This window comes from Chanodichthys erythropterus, chromosome 12 (assembly GCF_024489055.1).
Source record: "Chanodichthys erythropterus isolate Z2021 chromosome 12, ASM2448905v1, whole genome shotgun sequence".
NCBI lineage: Eukaryota > Metazoa > Chordata > Actinopteri > Cypriniformes > Xenocyprididae > Chanodichthys > Chanodichthys erythropterus.
This window is the reverse complement of record NC_090232.1, coordinates 55242232-55260550: the sequence shown is the minus strand read 5'-3', so window position 1 is coordinate 55260550 and position 18319 is coordinate 55242232. Positions and strand designations below refer to the sequence as shown.

General features: G+C 39.1%; 1 protein-coding gene across 1 annotated transcript; it reads left to right on the top strand.

The window, feature by feature from the left end:
- The first annotated feature begins 1525 nt into the window (after window positions 1-1525).
- LOC137032073 (microfibril-associated glycoprotein 4-like) lies at window positions 1526-5646 on the top strand. The gene is made up of 4 exons (XM_067403588.1): window positions 1526-1735; window positions 1828-1924; window positions 5143-5310; window positions 5390-5646. The coding sequence occupies exons 1-4, from the start codon at window positions 1529-1531 to the stop codon at window positions 5644-5646; spliced, it is 729 nt and encodes a 242-aa protein (XP_067259689.1). The 5' UTR covers window positions 1526-1528.
- Window positions 5647-18319: the final 12673 nt, after the last annotated feature.

The following is an 18319-nucleotide window of genomic DNA, read 5'->3' as shown; positions in this document are numbered from 1 at the left end:
ACTGCTATTGCTGCTTACTCCCTGCCTCTCTCTGTTAATCTCTGTTGTCCTGGTGAGATTCTCTCATCATATAATGAATCTACATCTAATGTTTTGGAAGCTCTGGCCCCATTAAAGACAAGAACTGTCCCCTCAGCTTATTCTTCCACCTGGTTCACCCCAGAGCTCAGATTAATGAAGGCGAAGGCTAGGCGTCTTGGGTTCCTGAAAGGCGCTAAATAAATAAAACATAATTATTATTATTATAACAGACACATATGTGATAATATATATGTGTGAGAGTTTCTATGTGTTGGGATTTATCTGACTTCTGTAACGTGAGGCAGCGAGTAGACGGTCGGTTTAGCCAGTCTGTCTGCTTCCTGTCCTGGGCCCCAGTTTGTCATGTTTCAGCTCTAAGACTATGTGCCATATTACTAGAGAGAAGAGCAGCACCATCCCGGGACGGATGAATACCATCTCTTTTCAACAGGTCAGGTCTGCCCCAAAAACTTTTTTAATTCTCTATGAAACCTATATTATTCTGTGGACACCACTTAGACAGCCAGCCATTGAGTGATGATAATCTGCTAACTATCTCATCACTACGACGAACAGGAAATGGACCAGAGCAAATGACTGTTTCTGACATTGTACTTGCGAGTTCACACACCTCTTTAATGTTAATTTTAGTGATCTCCGACTGGCGAAGTCGAACATCATTTGTGCTGATGTGAATAATAATTTTAGAGTATTTACGATTAGCATTAGCCAGCACTTTTAAATTTGCTTTGATGTCAGGTGCCCTGGCTCCCGGCAAACGTGTGACTATGGTGGCTGGTGTCTCTATTTACACGTTCCGTCTAATAGAATCGCCAATAACTAGGGCACTTTCAACAAGATTCTTTCAACAAGAACCTGTTTGATGTTCTTAATGGAACGGAAGAGTGGTGTTTTCCACGGCTAGGCCGCCTCACCGTTACCCGAGTGCCCTGCTGCGCGGGCTCTACAGCCGGAACCGAACAATGTACAGAGTTCACTAAGCTAGTCGCATCCAAAATGGTATCTGAAGCCCCTGCATTCTTACTATCCTCAATTAAAGTTTGGATGCGTGTCTCTAATTCGGAGATTCTCTCTGTCAGCCTGACTATTTCCCTACATTTATGACATGTAAATGTGTGTGTGTCTTCAACTTCTGGTTGTGTGTGTGTCAGTGTGTCCAAGAACTACTACTTCTTGTAAATCCCAAGACACAAAGAAAGGCAAAAAGTGAAGCCCAAGAAATAAGAAATTATTTAACACTTGTCCTCATCTTTCCCATCTGAGATCATGTGACAGTAAACCCAGACAGGAGCAACACCTGCTGGATAGATGGAGTAAATGCCACTGACTGTTTGTCCTGCTTTATAAAGGTCAGAACAGTCGACTCCTTTTCTACATCACTATCACACTCACAGCCCAGTAAAACAGGGATAAAAGCCGCTAACAACAACATCTGCACAAGAGAGAGAAAGAAGTGAACATCTAGTCTCTCTGTTTCATCTAGTTGATGGTGTTTCTTTTGGTTCTTCTCTCTGTTGTTCTGATGAACAGATGCAGTAATGATGAAAACATGCCGGTCGACTGTTCTGACCTTTATAAAGCAGGACAAACAGTCAGTGGGATTTACTCCATCTATCCAGCAGGTGATGTTCCTGTCTGGGTTTACTGTGACATGATCTCAGGTGGGAAAGATGAAGACAACGGAGGATGGACGGTACGAATGTGACTTTTTATATAAACAAACATGGATAACATTTAATAAATGCTTTTAACCTTTAAACTGATAAATACTACAACCCATCACAGGTGATTCAGAGGAGAATGGACGGCAGTATTCATTTTTATCAGCCGTGGAAAGAGTACAAGAGAGGATTCGGGACCACCGAGGGCAAATACTGGCTGGGTAACAATTCACTAGCGATTTTGGGTTGCATCAGAAATTAAAACATTTACTGGACACTTAAGTCACTATAAAAAATATATAACTGTCTTTGCATTATATAAGAAAAGTATTGAATTCAATGTCATTTATGTTAAAGAAATGGAAATGAAGTTTCTTCCATTTTAATATAGGCTACAAACAATAGATATAATGTGAACCCTTTAATTGGCAAGACCATAAAGAGACATCAGAAAATTAATTTATTGCTACTTTTCATCTTATTAGCAAACAAATAATACAACTTGATCTTCTTTTTTTTTTTTTTTTCAAAATGTGACTTTTAATTTTGATTTTAATGTTTGTATCCCACATGATAAGTTGCCAGTTTGGGGGTACAAATTCATTGAACACTGGAGTCTAGTTTGGCAGTGCCTTTTACAACATTTTAAACTATTTTAAAACATTTTATTATCTTACAACATACAATACACTTCCTTTCCAACACATTCTGATACAAAACAAGTGATAAAAAATATTTATGAATTCATTTATAATGCAAACTCATATAAGTTCATTCAGCACAGTTAAATTTAATACTAGCAAGAGCAATTAGAAAATTAATTTATTTTTATTTTTCATCTAATTAGGACATAAATAAAACAATTTTAATGAAAAAAAAACAAAAAAAAAAAACAAAAAAAAAAAACATGACTTTTATTTTTTATTGTAATGTTTTTATCTCCAGGACACGTCTCTTTGAATTTATAAATTATCTGAAAATACAATGCTTGTTTGGCAATGCAAATTGGCACGCTATATTTTTTAAAACATTTATTCTCTCCAAACTTAATTTAAACTAAACATTCTTTGTAAAATTATGTTGAACAATAAGTATAATGCCTATTTATATATCTATTTATATATTACTGTATCATATTTAATATGGCATTTAATTTTATAATTCTAGGGCCTATAAATGATCAAAATGACCAAAACTTTGCTGAAAAAATCTGTTTTACACAATCTACTTCATTCCTTCTGTCCTCTGATTGACAGATCATACTTTTCCAAGTAAAGTCTTTTTTTGCTCATAAATCTTTAATGGTTTTTATAAAGTAAATGTAGATAAACCTTTTCAAGAAACTCAATTATTCATATTCATACACAATTTTTTAATGTAAAAAAAAAATATTTACAATAAGGTTCATCAGTTAACATTAGTTAACTACATTAGTTAACATGAACTAATAATGAACTGCACTTATACAGCATTTATTAATCTTTGTTAATGTTAATTTCAACATTTACTAATACATTATTAAAATCTTGTTAACGTTAATTAATGCACTGTGAACTAACATGAACAAACAATAAACAACTGTATTTTCATTAACTAATGTTAAAGAAGATTAGTAAATACAGTAACAAATGTATTGGTTAGGTTATGTAAGTTAATACATTAACTAATGTTTAACTATTAAACCTTATTGTAAAGTGTTTCCAAAACTTATTTTTTATATTTTTTCATGATAATGTCAAATATGACAGAACAGGCTTTTGGGGAATATTATTTTTCCATCTATCAATTATCATTGAATTGCATATGAGCTTTAAAACTCAGATGTATAAATATGATGCTCAGCAAAAAAAAAAAAAAAAAAAAAAAAACATGCATATACTATATATAAGTTTGCACATATTTTTTTTTTGAGTATCATATTTCATACACACACACACACACACACACACACACACACACACACACACGTCTGGTTCACTATATTTGTGGGGACTCTCCATAGACAATGTTTTTTTATACTGTACAAACTGTATTATATGTACAAATCAATGATAATTTAGAAATTGACAAATAAATGTTCCCAAAAGCCTGTTGTGTCATATTTGACATTTACATTTACATGAAAAATTTAAAAATATTTTTTTTTAACATTACAAAATGATGCATGCATAATCAAAGCCAAGTTGCTTCAGTCCAGAAAATGTTAAAAAACTTTACTTGGAAAAGTATGAACTATCAATCAGAGGACAGAAGGAAAGCAGTAGATTGTGTACAACATGTTTTTCAGCAAAGTTTTGGTCATATTGATCAATTGTAGACCCTAGAAATTTGCATATCAAATATGATACAATAGGCTAATATATTCATAAATAGGCATTACATTTATTGTTCAACAGAATTTTACAAAGAATGTTTTCTTTAGTTATGAGAGAATAAATGTTTTCAAAATCTTGCTATAATGTTGTAAAAGGCATTGCCAAACAAGCACTCTGTTTTCAATTCATTTATAACCCTAAACTGGCAATGTATCCTGGGGGATACAAACATTTACAGACAGATTATGCAAAATGTAAAAATTTAATTCATAAATTTTCCACATTAACGCAATAAGCTAACACTGAACAACAACTTTTTAAACATGCAAGTCCCCTCCAAATATTGTAAATGTGAAATATATCAAGTTTTATCAGAAGGTGAGTAGATTTCCCACTACAGGTGGTCATGCTGTTTTTAAATGCTGCCCGTGAGCTAAACAAAAACTTTATTGACAAAATCAATATATTTAAATATTCACAACAAACACCCTTTCAACATGAAACAAAAAAATGAGACCTAAACTTTCCCTCACTCTCCCTCACAGCTTCTCAAATGTTTGTATCCCACAGGATACGCCGCCAATTAAAGGGTTAAAAATTAAGAAAAGTTGTGAAACTGTGTGGATTATATTTGTCATGATACCTGTGTGAACTTGAGGAGAAATTACTTCATCCATTACAAATCACATTGAGACTAGTTGTGAGAAATCCTGGTTAGGCTGCAAAGGCTCTTTTCTTGTCCTCATGCCGTAATTAACTCTCACATGTGCTGTTGCACACGCACACCGTCCACATCCTGAGTTTTCTGTGGAACTGTATGTGGGCGACAGTGCATGTACTAACTGATTGAGAAAATAAACATAGTGCACATGTGCCGAACACGTCCATGAATGACTTTGTGTATGAGAAAATTGAGTATTCTTGGGCTTTCAGTGGTTTTGGTATTTTGAATCTAATGCGTCAAATTTAAGACATTGTTAAGTGGGACTGAAGTATCCAAAAGAAGCCAAATACATGTTGAGGCCGCTGTATATTATGGCTGGAATGACTATAAACTTTTAAAATGTGATTTATGAATGTCCAGTGTTTGGTTGAACATGTTCTTCATGTGTGTGTGTGAACAGGGCTGGAGAACTTTCACCAGCTGACACGTAACAGGAAGTACATGCTGAGAGTGGATCTGGAGGACTTCACAGGAAGGAAAGGTTTTGCTCTGTACTCGTCCTTCTCTGTGAGTCCTGAAACTGACGGGTATAAACTGCATGTTTCAGGGTTCAGAGATGGAGGAGCAGGTAGGACACTTTCATTAATACTCATGAAAACTCATTCCAGTTGAGTTACTGTCCTCAGTGATGCTCTTCTTCTCTGCAGGCGACTCTTTATCTGCTCATAATGATCAGAAGTTCTCCACCTTTGACAAAGACCGAGACTCCTATGGAAGTAACTGTGCTAAAGAGTTTCTGGGGGCATTTTGGTACAAATTTTGTCTCAATGCAAACCCCAACGGTGTGTATTTATGGGGAGAAGATGACACCCATTTCAGCATTGGTGTTGTTTGGTCAACCTGGAAGAGCAGTTTCACTGTCAGTGTGAAATCCTTCAGCATGACGATCAATCGTGTATCTTAGGAATATTAGTGTTTCTAGAAGCAATCATCTGCTATATAACAAGATTTAATGTTGTGCTTTCCTTCCTTAACCATGCAACTGAGTAAACCAATGATGTTGTCTTTATTTTTTGGTCAGCTTTTATTGTCTGTCAGAGGGCTTGAAGTCTGCCTATAGATGAAAACAGAAAACAGGAGCTCACATAAGAACAGTGTACATGCAATAACGTACGCCACAGAAGAAGTCATCTTATTACATTAATGTCATTTAACAGTATTCAACATTAGGTAAAAATTTAGCTAAAGGCTGCCCTCAGCTGTACATAACTGAGTACAACATCGTTCATACATGAAGAGATGTTATTTAATTGAACCACAACTCTGGACCAGTAAGTCTGAATCACATGACAGTCCTGTATACAATGAGTATAACCTCCTATATCAGACTTCATTCAGGGCAGAGCAGTGAAATAGTTGAATTGTGTGTCTTATATGAGGCGTAATATGAGGATTCTGTTACACACTGAAAGCCTATTGGTCTGGAACCAGACCGTCTCCCACTCCTCTTCCAAAATATCAGAGTCAGAATCCACTTTTATTGCCAACTACAACATGTACAAGGAATTTGCTTTGGTATGCAGGTGCATAAAAAGAAGAATAAAAACATCTATCAATTTTAGATAATAATCCATAAATAAAATATCCACCCTGAGCTCTTTCCCAAATCAATCTGTACAGAGCTTTATAGAAAAGAGGAATGAATTTGTCTGGAGGAGGTTTCAGAAGGATTTTCTCAATAACTGAGAATGGATATTTAGAAATGACAGTAATATTTTTTAAAATATAGCCTAGGTAAATTATATCTTGATATGTTATCAAAGGAAAGTAGAGATCCCTCCTTAAATATCCCACAAATACCAAGATCCTGCCATAAGTTACAATAAATCCAGGGTCTGTACTTGACAGGACCTCCACTGTGGTACAGCATTGCCATATGTAATCATTGATATTTTCTCAATTTACAGTAAAACTATGTTAGGCAAAGTTGATTTGTGAATAAAAATATCTAATTTACTTATCAACGATGCTACAAAAATCCCCTTTGAGAAGAGATGTTTAGAAATGAGGTTAAAAGATCAACTTCTGGAGCACTTCAACAAGCGTCTTCAGTGTGAGGGTGACTGTGGGAAAGAGAGTTTTAGAGGGACATTCACATGTCATGTGACTTAAAAACAGCTCATCATTGGCTATGTTAAGGCCTGCCCCTTTAAGTTCCATAGTGCAATATGTTGTATTTTTTTTCTGAATAACAAGGAAATATAAATAAATTTTTGCCATACGACAACGCCTTACAAGAGGGTTAAATCATTTGAATATGTTCACAAGTCATTGTGTGTTTTAATAGTTATCAACATTAACCAGATCATAGACAAAAACAAAATATTAAGCACTGTTTGTTCCCTTTCACGGGAACTATCGACGCTGCGTGACAACGCATTGGGAACCTTCTGCGTGATGTCGTCACTGAAGCACTCATGTATCTAACCAATCACGTAGCAAGACGTCAGAGACGGGTGACGTCACGGACCAGGAAACTATAAAGCACACCCGGATGCAGAGAACGCTAGCTTCTGTGTCTTCAGCAAGCACTCTATGTTATCGTGTGTCTTATTTGGTGTTGTTTGTCTTATTTCATATAAACAAGTCACGATATCTTTGTCTGAGGACAAGAGTATCTCACACCAATCCATATATATATATATATATATATATATATATATATATATATATATATATAAAAAAGACACGTATTATGGCGAGAAACAGCAGTTGAATGGGAGTTGAGTAAGCCTGGGCAGCTCTCGAGAGAGAGCCGTCTGTGTGCACTGTAAAAAAAAAGAAAAAGAAAAAAGAAACGCGCTCAGAATACTGTGTTCCAGTGTTCCCCGCGGATCGCGAAAAAGAAGCCATTCGTGGGGTTCACAAATGGATCTGACAGAGGGGTTAGAGACGGGCGCTGCCTTTTCTCTGCCCTTACCTGCCAGGTTCAGTGCCGTCTCCCAGGTGGAAGCACGCTCTGCGGTTTCTTCCCCGGTTGAGGCACCGGTATTTCACATGCCCAGCTCTGAGGAGGTGGATATTGTGATATCGATCTGAGGACTCGCCACCTCACACACATCGTGTTAGGGAGTGGAGCATGCACGTCAGTTCAAAAACAAAGCAGCTTACGGTTCATTCATAAAAATGTCCCGGAGTGTAAAGAAAGAAATGAACTAGCGGGAGTTTTTATCTCCACTCCTGTTGGCTTTATTCTCGAGGGAATAAAAGTCTAACACGAGGCTTAGATCTCGCGTTTGCCGAGGCAGCGCGTGGATTAAGCCTGCGATAAGGAATATATAGCTCGAATCTCGCGTTTGACGAGGCAGCGCGTAGATTAAGTGTGCAACAAAAAATATACGGCTCGCTCGGATCTTGCGTTTGCCGAGGCTGTGCATAGATTGCGTGCTAGTAGTATATTTTTTATATAATGTTTATATATATATATATATATATATATATATATATATATATATATATATATGTATATCTGGAGGGAACTGAGTAGACAGGAGTTTCCCTTTCTCTCTTTCCTATAATACCTTGCAAACTATTACGAGCTATAACTCTCTTTGTATTCTAATATATTCAGCCTGTCATTTTTGACTGTTTTGGGCTGCATTTAATTTAAGGATTAAATGAAATATTGAATACATTAAATTCTGAGGAATTTAAAGGAAAAGGGTGTCACCACCCTTGCTCCCCCGCAGAAAGCTTGGGGACCGGGACAGGTGACACAGCTGAAGTCTTTGTGAAGTAGGACAGATCTGCGGACTGTTATTATCACTAAGAAGGCTTCAAAGAGGTCCTGACATCTGTGGGCCAGGATCCATGAGGGCAGCCCCCTCCGGAGGGGGTCCTGTGTTAGAATATCTGATACCCGTCCCCCTTTGGCGCCCTCAGGGGGCCATTATGCTAACCCTGCCACCCAATGTGCGTCAGGGCGCAGCGGTCTCCACCGACCTTCCGAGGAGAGCCGGTCATGACTTGCGAAAAGGAGCTATAGAAAGGGTTCCTCCTCCCAGCAAGCTGTCAGGCTTCTACAGCCGCTACTTCATTGTTCCAAAGAAGGATGTGTCCTACCATAGATTTACATGTGTTAAATCACTCAATTCGAAAGCTCAAATTCAAGATGCTTACACTTAAACAGATTATCCCACAGATCAGGTCCGAGGACTGGTTTGTGGCGATAGACCTGAGAGAGGCATACTTTCAGGTGTCCATCCATCCTTCCCATAGGAAGTTCCTCAGGTTTGCTTTCGGGGGCAAAGCTTACCAATACAGGGTTCTTCCTTTCGTCCTGTTAATATCACCCCGCACATTCATGAAGTGCGTGGATGCAGTGCTGGCTCCACTGAGACTCCAGGGCATCCGCGTACTGAATTACATAGAAAGTGATTCTAGCTCAATCAGAGCAACTAGCAGTTCAGCATCGAGATGCTGTTCTGTACCACATGAAAAGGCTTGGGCTGAGGCTCAATGCCAAAAAGAGTGTGCTAGTTCCGGCTCAGACTACCACTTATCTAGGTGTGGTTTGGGACTCCACCATGATGCAGGCACATTTGTTTCCTGCTCGTGTGAGTTCCATTCTCGCAGCCGTGAAAGGGGTGAAGTTAGGCCAGTCACTCACTGTAAAACAGTTCCAGAAACTGTTGGGTCTTATGGCAGCTGCGTCCAACGTCATACCTTTTGGCCTTCTGCACATGAGACTCTTACAGTGGTGGCTCAGGACCAGGGGATTTTCTCAGAGGGGAAATCCTTTTCACATGATCAAAGTCGCGCGGCAATGCCTTCGTGCTCTGGCCATGTGGAAAGATCTCTGGTTCCTGTCCCAGGGACCCGTGCTGGGGACTTCTGGTCGTCGTGTAATGCTTACGACAGATGCGCCCCTCACGGGCTGGGGGGCGATCATGAGTGGTCGCTCAGCTCAGGGTCTATGGGAGGTCCTGGCACATAAATCGTCTGGAGATGATGGTGGTGTTTCTAGCATTAAAACACTTTCTCCCAGACCTAAGAGGCCATCACGTGTTGGTCCGCACGGACAACACGGCAGTGGTCTCATATATAAACCATCAGGGGGTCTGCGGTCTCGCCAACTTTACTACTTGGCCCGTCGGATCCTCCTATGGTCCCTAGGGAAGCTGCTCTCTCTGAAGCCAGCTTTCATCCTGGGGTATAAAGGGAGCAGACGCCCTGTCGAGGCAGGGGCCGAGGCCCGGGGAGTGGAGACTCCACCCAGAAGTGGTGGATCTCCTATGGAAAAATTTTGGTCGAGCGGAAGTCGACCTATTTGCTTTGGGAGAGTCAACCCAGTGACCACTCTGGTACTCCCTAACACATCCAGCACCTCTGGGTCTGGATGCCATGGTACAGATGTGGCCAAGGCTACATCTGTACGCATTTCCCCCGATTGCCTTGGTACTGGTAGCCCCCTTCTGGCCAACCAGAATATGGTTCTCGGACCTAGTGTACTTACTAGACGGCTCCCCAATGGAGCTTCCCCTTAGACAGGACCTCCTGTCGCAAGCAGGCGGCTCGATAATACATCCCCGCCCAGAACTGTGGAAGCTATGGGCCTAGCCTCTGAGGGGGCCAGGCTCATAGATGCTGGTCTTCCAACTGAGGTTGTGGAGACCATCCTTAACTCCAGAGCTCCCGCCACGAGGAAGCTTTATTCCTATAAATGGAATTTATTTTCTGCTTGGTGCAGACAGAATAATATGGACCCTGTCCACCCTCCTATCAGCTTTGTGCTAAGATTTATCCAAGAAAAATTATCGGAGGGCCTATCGCCTTCAACCTTGAAGGTTTATGTCGCGGCTATCTCAGCCTTTCATGCTTCTCTTGAGGGTGGCTTCTAGGTGGGTCGAGACCCCCTCGTTACTCGCTTCCTCCGTGGCACACTGAGGTTGAGGTCAGCCTAGGACCTGGCTGTGGTATTACAAGGGTTGGCTGAGGCTCCCTTCGAACCACTCTCACTGTAAAACAGTTTCAGAGACTGTTGGGTCTGATGGCAGCTTCGTCCAACGTGATTACTATTGGCCTTCTGCACATGAGACCCTTACAGTGGTGGCACAGGACCAAGGGGTTTTCCCTGAGGGGAAATCCTTTTCGCATGATCGAAGTCACGCAGCGATGCCTTCGTGCTCGGGTCATGTGGAAAAAGCCTTGATTCCTGTCCCAGGGACCCATGCTGCCGCCACGAGGAAGTTGTATGCCTACAAATGGAATTTGTTTTCTACTTGGTGTAGAAACAATAATACGGGCCCTGTCCTTTGTTCTATTAGCTGTGTTCTAAAATTCCTCCAGGAAAAATTCTCGGAGGGCCTATCTCACTCAACCTTGAAGGTTTACATTGCAGCAATTTCAGCATATCATGCTCCTCTTGAGGGGAATATCTCGGTAGGTTGAGACCACCTCGTCACATGCTTCCTCCGTGGCACACTGAGGTTGAGGCCGCCAGTGCGCACAAGGGTTCCGGCCTGGGACTTGGCCGTGGTCTTACAGGGGTTAGCTGAGGCTCCCTTTGAACCACTAGAGGAGGTTCCTGAGAGGTTCCTCACTCTTAAAACGATTCTTTTATTGGCTATCACTTCTCTGAAGCGGATAGGAGACTTACAAGCACTTTCTGTTGCTCCTTCTTTTCTTGAATTTTGCTCTAGGAATGGTGAAAGCATTCCTGTATCCTAGATCGGGTTATGTCCCAAAGGTCCCTACCAATGTCCCAGGCCCCATTGTGCTTCAGGCCTTCTATCCTCCTCCATTTGAATCTGCGGATCAGGAAAAATTTTATCTGCTGTGCCCAGTAAGGGCTTTGGATGCTTATGTCCACAGAGCTGCCCTGTGGCGTAAGTCAGATCAATTGTTTGTCTGTTATGGGTCCCCTAAAAAAAGCGGCCCAGCATCGAAGCAGAGAATGAGCAAGTGGGTGGTCGAGGCCATCTCACTTGCCTATGAAGCGGCCGGACAGCCTTCTCCTTTGAATGTTCGCGCCCATTCAACTAGGGGTATGGCGGCATCAAAAGCTTTGATGTCAGGAGTTTCCATGGGTGATATATGTGATGCAGCTGGATGGTCATACCAGCACACATTTATTAAGTATTATAACTTTGATATCGGCTCCCCTCTGGGGTCCTCCGTTTTGTCAAGATAACTTTGACAAGTGTTTGAGCTATGGCTCAGTTGGGATTGCGTTCCCAATGCGTTGTCAAGCAGCGTCGATAGTTCCCACGAAAGGGAACGTCTCGGGTTACAGATGTAACCCTGGTTCCCTGAGTAGGGAACGAGACGCTGCGTCTCTTGCCGTACCCCTGCACACTTGCGAGTGCTTGCTTCAGACTTATTCAGAAGCTAGCGTGCTCTGCATCCGGGTGTGCTTTATAGTTTCCTGGTCCGTGACGTCACCCGTCTCTGACGTCTCGCTACGCGATTGGTTAGATACATGAGTGCTTCAGTGACGACATCACACAGAAGGTTCCCAATGCGTTGTCACGCAGCGTCTCGTTCCCTACTCAGGGAACCAGGGTTACATCTGTAACCCGAGACGTTTTGTTGTCAGATAAAATTTGAACAAATATTTTATGTCCAGAAAAACAAAATGAAATTGGAACGTGATATTTTGTGCTTCTGGCATGGTGTGTTGATGCTCTTTTGTAAGTTTGGCTTAGTTTCAGCTCACATGACTTCCAGCTGTGTGTGAATTTGAGAATACACCTTCTTTTTATTACAGTTTTTGTATTCGCTTTGGTGCTTTTTTCACAAGTATAGTTTCAAAACGTCAAACTGATCACACTTGTGCTTTCATTCTAGCTGTACATGTTTTCATTCTACATAAACATCGTTTCAAAACACAAGATCATTGTGATGTGTAATAAGAACATTTGGTTTAATCACAGAAACACAACAGTATGATCTTCTTTCATATTAGTACTTTTAAAGTCAGTTAATTCAGTAGCAAACAATGCAAGATCCCAGCTAACATAATTTTGTTATCTCTAAATATTCAGTGTTGGTTCTGGGAACATTAAAAACGCCCAGTTTTCTTGACGTTACAGGAATGTTTTTATAAGGTATAATGTTCACTTTGTTCAATGATTCACTTCTGCAGGACAAAAAGAAAACAATCTTCAGTATTTTTCACTCTAAACACATGGTTCTGAGTATTAAAATTTTATTTAAATGATGAAATGAAGCTGTGATCAGATTAGGTCTCGTTTCTTAGAGGCGTTTTATCTACACTCTTCTGTTAACAGAGTTTTGTTATAAGAATGTTCTCTAAATATTCAGTGTTGGTTCTGGGAACCTAGAAACATCCAGTTTTACAGGAACATTTTTATAAGGTATAATGTTCCTCAAACGTTCTTTCAGCTTAATTTTGATCTAAAATTCAACATTGTAGGAACATTAATTTGTAACATTTCAAGAACATGAAAATGTTCAGTTTCCTTAATGTTAGTAGAATGTTATTTAAAGGTTAGTATGATGTTCCTGAAACATTCTTTCAATCATTCAAACACTGCTGTGAACAAACACTGAAAGAAAGAGAAATAAGAACACAAACTACAACAGACATATTGATCTTCTTTATCAGTGCAGAAATGTTTTCTGAAAACACCCGCAATTGCTGATAAAGAACCAGCTCAACACAAATCAAGAGCTCAGCTGAATCAAACACTGATATCCATGATGGTGACCTCAAACGAAACATCTAAACTTCTGTTCATTCTCAGTAAGAGCTTCTGTAGACGTGTGACAGAAATAAAGTCAGTCTGGTTAGTAATAAGTGAAGCTGGTAATGCTGTTTGTGGAGTTGTTGAATCAGATCTTCAGAGATTTAATGTATTTTATCTTCAGTTCATCTAAGGCTGTGGCTGAAGAAAGTTGTAGTTTGTGTTCTTATTTCTCTTTCTTTCAGTGTTTGTTCACAGCAGGTGTTTGAATGATTGAAAGAATGTTTCAGGAACATCATACCAACCTTTAAATAACATTCTACTAACATTTCTGAAATAATTGCAGTAATACAGGCTACAGATGACACATTAGAAAATACACGAACATTACCTAACTTATAGAACTGGTGTAAAATCCATAATGTTTGTAACAGTATTCAGTGTGTTATCAAAAGGTGTGATGAAGTCCTGAAACAGTCATGTGGTTTTGTGTAGTTTGTGGCAGTTTGCTGCTGAATCTATAATTGATCCTTACAGATGAAGGGTGAGTTACAGTAATGTGGCAGTTTCTACCACGGTAATGTTTACAGTATCACATTGCACACATACTGTTGTAAGGCTGGATTTTCCTGCTAAACGAAAACTGAGATCAAGCATCCTGCAATAAAGCAATAAAGCATATCTGGAGAGAAGATCTTAAAAGAATAGCATAGGACAACGCCTTGCCCCCACACATCTACAGTATGCAACCCCCCCAACCCCCCCCCCCCCCCCCCCCCAACACACAAACACACAAACACATACATACACACACACACACACACACACACACACACACACACACACACACACACAAACTCTCCTTCCCCCTGCCTCAAGTCACTGAAAATGTATATTCTGTGTATAATGTAACTTGTGTATCTATTGTTTTTCCCTTTTCATGTTTGGTATCATTTTAAAAGTCTCGGTCAGTTGGTAAAACGGTCTCAATTTCACAGCAGTCACTAGAATTATGAAGAAGATGGAAAACTAAGGAAAATTCTGTCCTCTTTTTGGGTGGTGTCTCTTCTCCTCTCCCCCAAAACAGGTGTTGGTGTAATAAACATTTACGATCCTTTTGTTCTGGTTCTGGTATAAAAGGTAAAGAGCAAAGCAGTCATGGGGGATCATCTGTAGGAGAGGCCCCCACAGAGATGGGTGAATGTCTGAGGACATTCACCCATCCCTGTGTATATATGCATTTCTTTGAGTAATCGATGTTATGCATTTAACATTTCTGAATTGGCTTCTAATTGTAATGTAATTGGCATCATAAATTTTTTACTTGACAAATAAAATGTTATATTTGGTTGATTCTGTATTATTCTTAATCCATTATTTCTAGTAGATCAAAGCGAAGGTATTACCTCAAATCTGTGTTCAGGATTGTTCATACGAAAGGTTTAATAAATGGAGCATGGGGCACGTCAATTAAGTCCATTTCGATTTCTGACAATCACTGCCTTAAATAAGTTGCAGTTTTCGTAAATATATAAAAAACTATGCTTTTTGTTACGAGTAAGCAGAGCGTGACTGACTTAAAGGTAGATATTTACCCTGCATCCAATGTTTAAGGTCAGACTGACGAGTTTGTGTCCGGGAAGAGTGCTCAAATTGGCCGAAGTAACTCTTCTAAAGCGATACCGGGACTGCAGTAAACGAAATAATTGAAGATATAAGGTAATCAGAATTATCGAATATCTAAATTGATACATAACAAATTATTAATTTCTAATTGGAAACACAACCTAAGTGTAAGAATCATTTGAAATTGGAGTCAGATTAAACGAGTGAAATTAAGTGAACTTAATAGAGACACTGAAAAGGCATACACGCGTTAACCTTCGCCCGGGGGGCGTCGGAGTCCATTTTTGGGCCGATGCAGGGTTTCTTACAAAGTCGTGACCCCGACGTGATCTCCCATATCCTGGTGGCGAGTGTCTTTTCAGTGGAAAATTGGGATTTGCAACAAGTAAGAGGCTTGATCATCTTTTCTTTCTTCAGCTTTGGTAAGTCCATTCTTATTTGCCTCTTAGAAGTGTTGAGGGAAAGATAATTGCATCCTACACATTTGTAGAATGGGTCGGCGTACCCATAGATTTAAGACCGGAGACCGAAATCCGGTGGGGCTGGAGAATTAGACAACCACATGTTATCAGGGACATGATAGTGACAGAGTAGAGGAGAAATTATATCCCTTGCTTTAAACTTTAAAGATCTCCTTGTTTGCCTAAGCAACAACAGATTAACCTTAAATTGGAATAACATCATCCAAATTTTATTCTGGTATTCAACAGAGGGCTGTAAATTAAAACCTAAATTCTGAGGTAAAGAATGCCCAGCTACATGTTTATTTGTCTTGCTGCAACAACGTTGCAACACTGAAAATAAGCAAATGGTCACATTGCGGAAAAATCTTGTGATTGGATAAGCCAAAAGATAACAAGGGAGAATCTCTCACTGAAATCCTTTGTGTGTGGAATGGAAGCTGGACAAAATGATGTTGTAAATCTAAAAGTTTTCAAAAGAAAAGATTTGGGTATAATTCTGTCTCAGTCCTGGGGAACTGCGGCCATGCAGAAGTCCTAGAGAGACTGTAACTGGGAAAATACACTAAATGTTAAAACTGATGTGTATATAGATAATTATGATGTCACTTAGAGGCTTGCAACCAAACCTGAGGGTTTCACCCATTCAGAGGACATGCCCAGCTTGTCTTTGTTTTTATAAAAGAAATTTCAAGAGGTGCTAAGAAAGTTTACGACTGATGTCATAAATCTTGTAAACAGCACTGGTTATGCTCAGTCTTATAAAACATCTTTTACCTTGGTCTTAGTTCAGAATTTAAAACATTACTTCACTCTTGTATGTTGTTCAGTGTCTCAAAAGAAACTGAAAAAACAAACAGACCAAAAATGAATCTCTGTGCTCTCAATCAACCCTGTGTTTGTCCAACCTTTCTTTTCATATCCAAATAGATTCTCAGAAGAGTGTAACATCTTTAACATCTTAGCCCAAAAATAAGAAAATTGTGTCCAATTCTATATTATAGTCACAAAAATCTTAAAGTTGAGCAAATTATTTAACCCAATATTCACAGCGTCAAAGTCTATAACTGTTTCCAGTTTAGCCTGTTGCTGTGAACACAATGCAATGCGATCACAGCTGTAGCTGCAGGGCCAAATGCCTTCTAAAAGATCAGTGAGGTGATAAGTCACTCTTGACAAATTATTCAGCCAAGACCCTCTTGATACCAGCAAATAAAATGATTTTTAATTTATACTATTTTAATATAATTTATATTATGATCACATCATGATATATTATATTATGATGGCCAGGGATGGCCTTTAATCTCATGATGATTCAAGCAATGGTTTGGAAGAAGAAAGGATTTTGGAGAGGAGCAGAAGGAATTAGAATGTAGTAAGATGGAACTAGAATGAAGACAGAAGTTGGGAGCACTATCAGTGCTGAGAGAATTTTGAGGAATCAATGGAAGGATTCAAATTTGTAATTGTGTTAGACACATTGTTCTCACAGAACACACATTCTACTTGTTTGTGCTACATGTGCACCTAGACTAGTTGAATTTATTCTTTAAAACACATGACTGCCTTACTGTAAGTAATGTGTTGACACACTTAGGTTTGAGGTTAGATGCTATGCATTTTAGACCATGTGTCTTGTGTAAGTTGGAATAACTAGTACTGAAATAGTACAACACGTGTGTCTGTGTTAAATTTGTTTGTCTCCTAAATGGAACACTCAGCTATCTTCCATATAGCTGCAGTTAAACCATGCACAGGAGCATAGAATTGCCATAAGGCTACAATGTGCTTCACAATTGCATTAAATAAGTTGTTAAGAAAAATGGAAGAAATAAATAAAAATAATGGGAAAGAACTTCTTTATCTTCTATCTGTGCAAGAATCTTTAATGAGAAAAATTACAATGACCAGTATTTAACCCTCAGGGGTCTGAGGCTAATTTGGGGCCTGGAGAAGTTTTGACATGCCCTGACATTTGTGCTTTTTTCAGTTGTTTATAAACATATTAATGGAAAAAGTGTCATTACACTGTATTCAGCACAAACTAGGCTACAATAATATGTGAGGAACATGCATGTACATGTTTGTGTTTTTGAAGGAATAACGTTTATGCGAGGTTATTGAAAAAACAAAAAACTTAAGTCACTGAAATAAAGCCAAAAAATATATATTAAATCTGTGTTCACAAGACTTCTGGGTATTGGAGGTTGTAGACTAGAGTTTTTGCTTCAAAATTATGTAAAAATTATCATTCCTACTCCTTCATATAAAACAATAGAGAGATTTAAATGTTCTAAAACATCTTTGGTCAAGAAACACAGTAAGCGTGGAGGCGTGAATAATCATGTATAATGGGTGATTCTCACCTGAGAAGACAAAAGAATCACATAATAATGACCTGAAATGACTTGCATATTAATGAGGCCTTTCAGTCAGATAGGCTGTGAAAAAACCCTCTGTTGATCATGTCTCAAGCTCATCATAATGTAAATCAAACATACAGAAAAAACAGCAATACTATGAAATATTATTACAATTTAAAATAATGGTATTACATTATATTCTTTAAAATATAATGCATTTCTATGATACAAAGTGTCTGAACAGTTATGTTACCTCTATGGCATTTCATATAGGCTTTTAGCTTAAAAGCATGCACATTTGGAGAAATATTGATGGATTCTCATGTTTATGTCAATTTTCTATACAGAGGAGTATTTATTCATTATTTATTGTTGTCACTGTGAACGCTGGGTACTGTGTTCACAATTCATACTTGCAGCCGGAGGGCGCTCTGTGCACTTTTAGTCCACAAATGCCAATGCTAAAGAAGAATAGG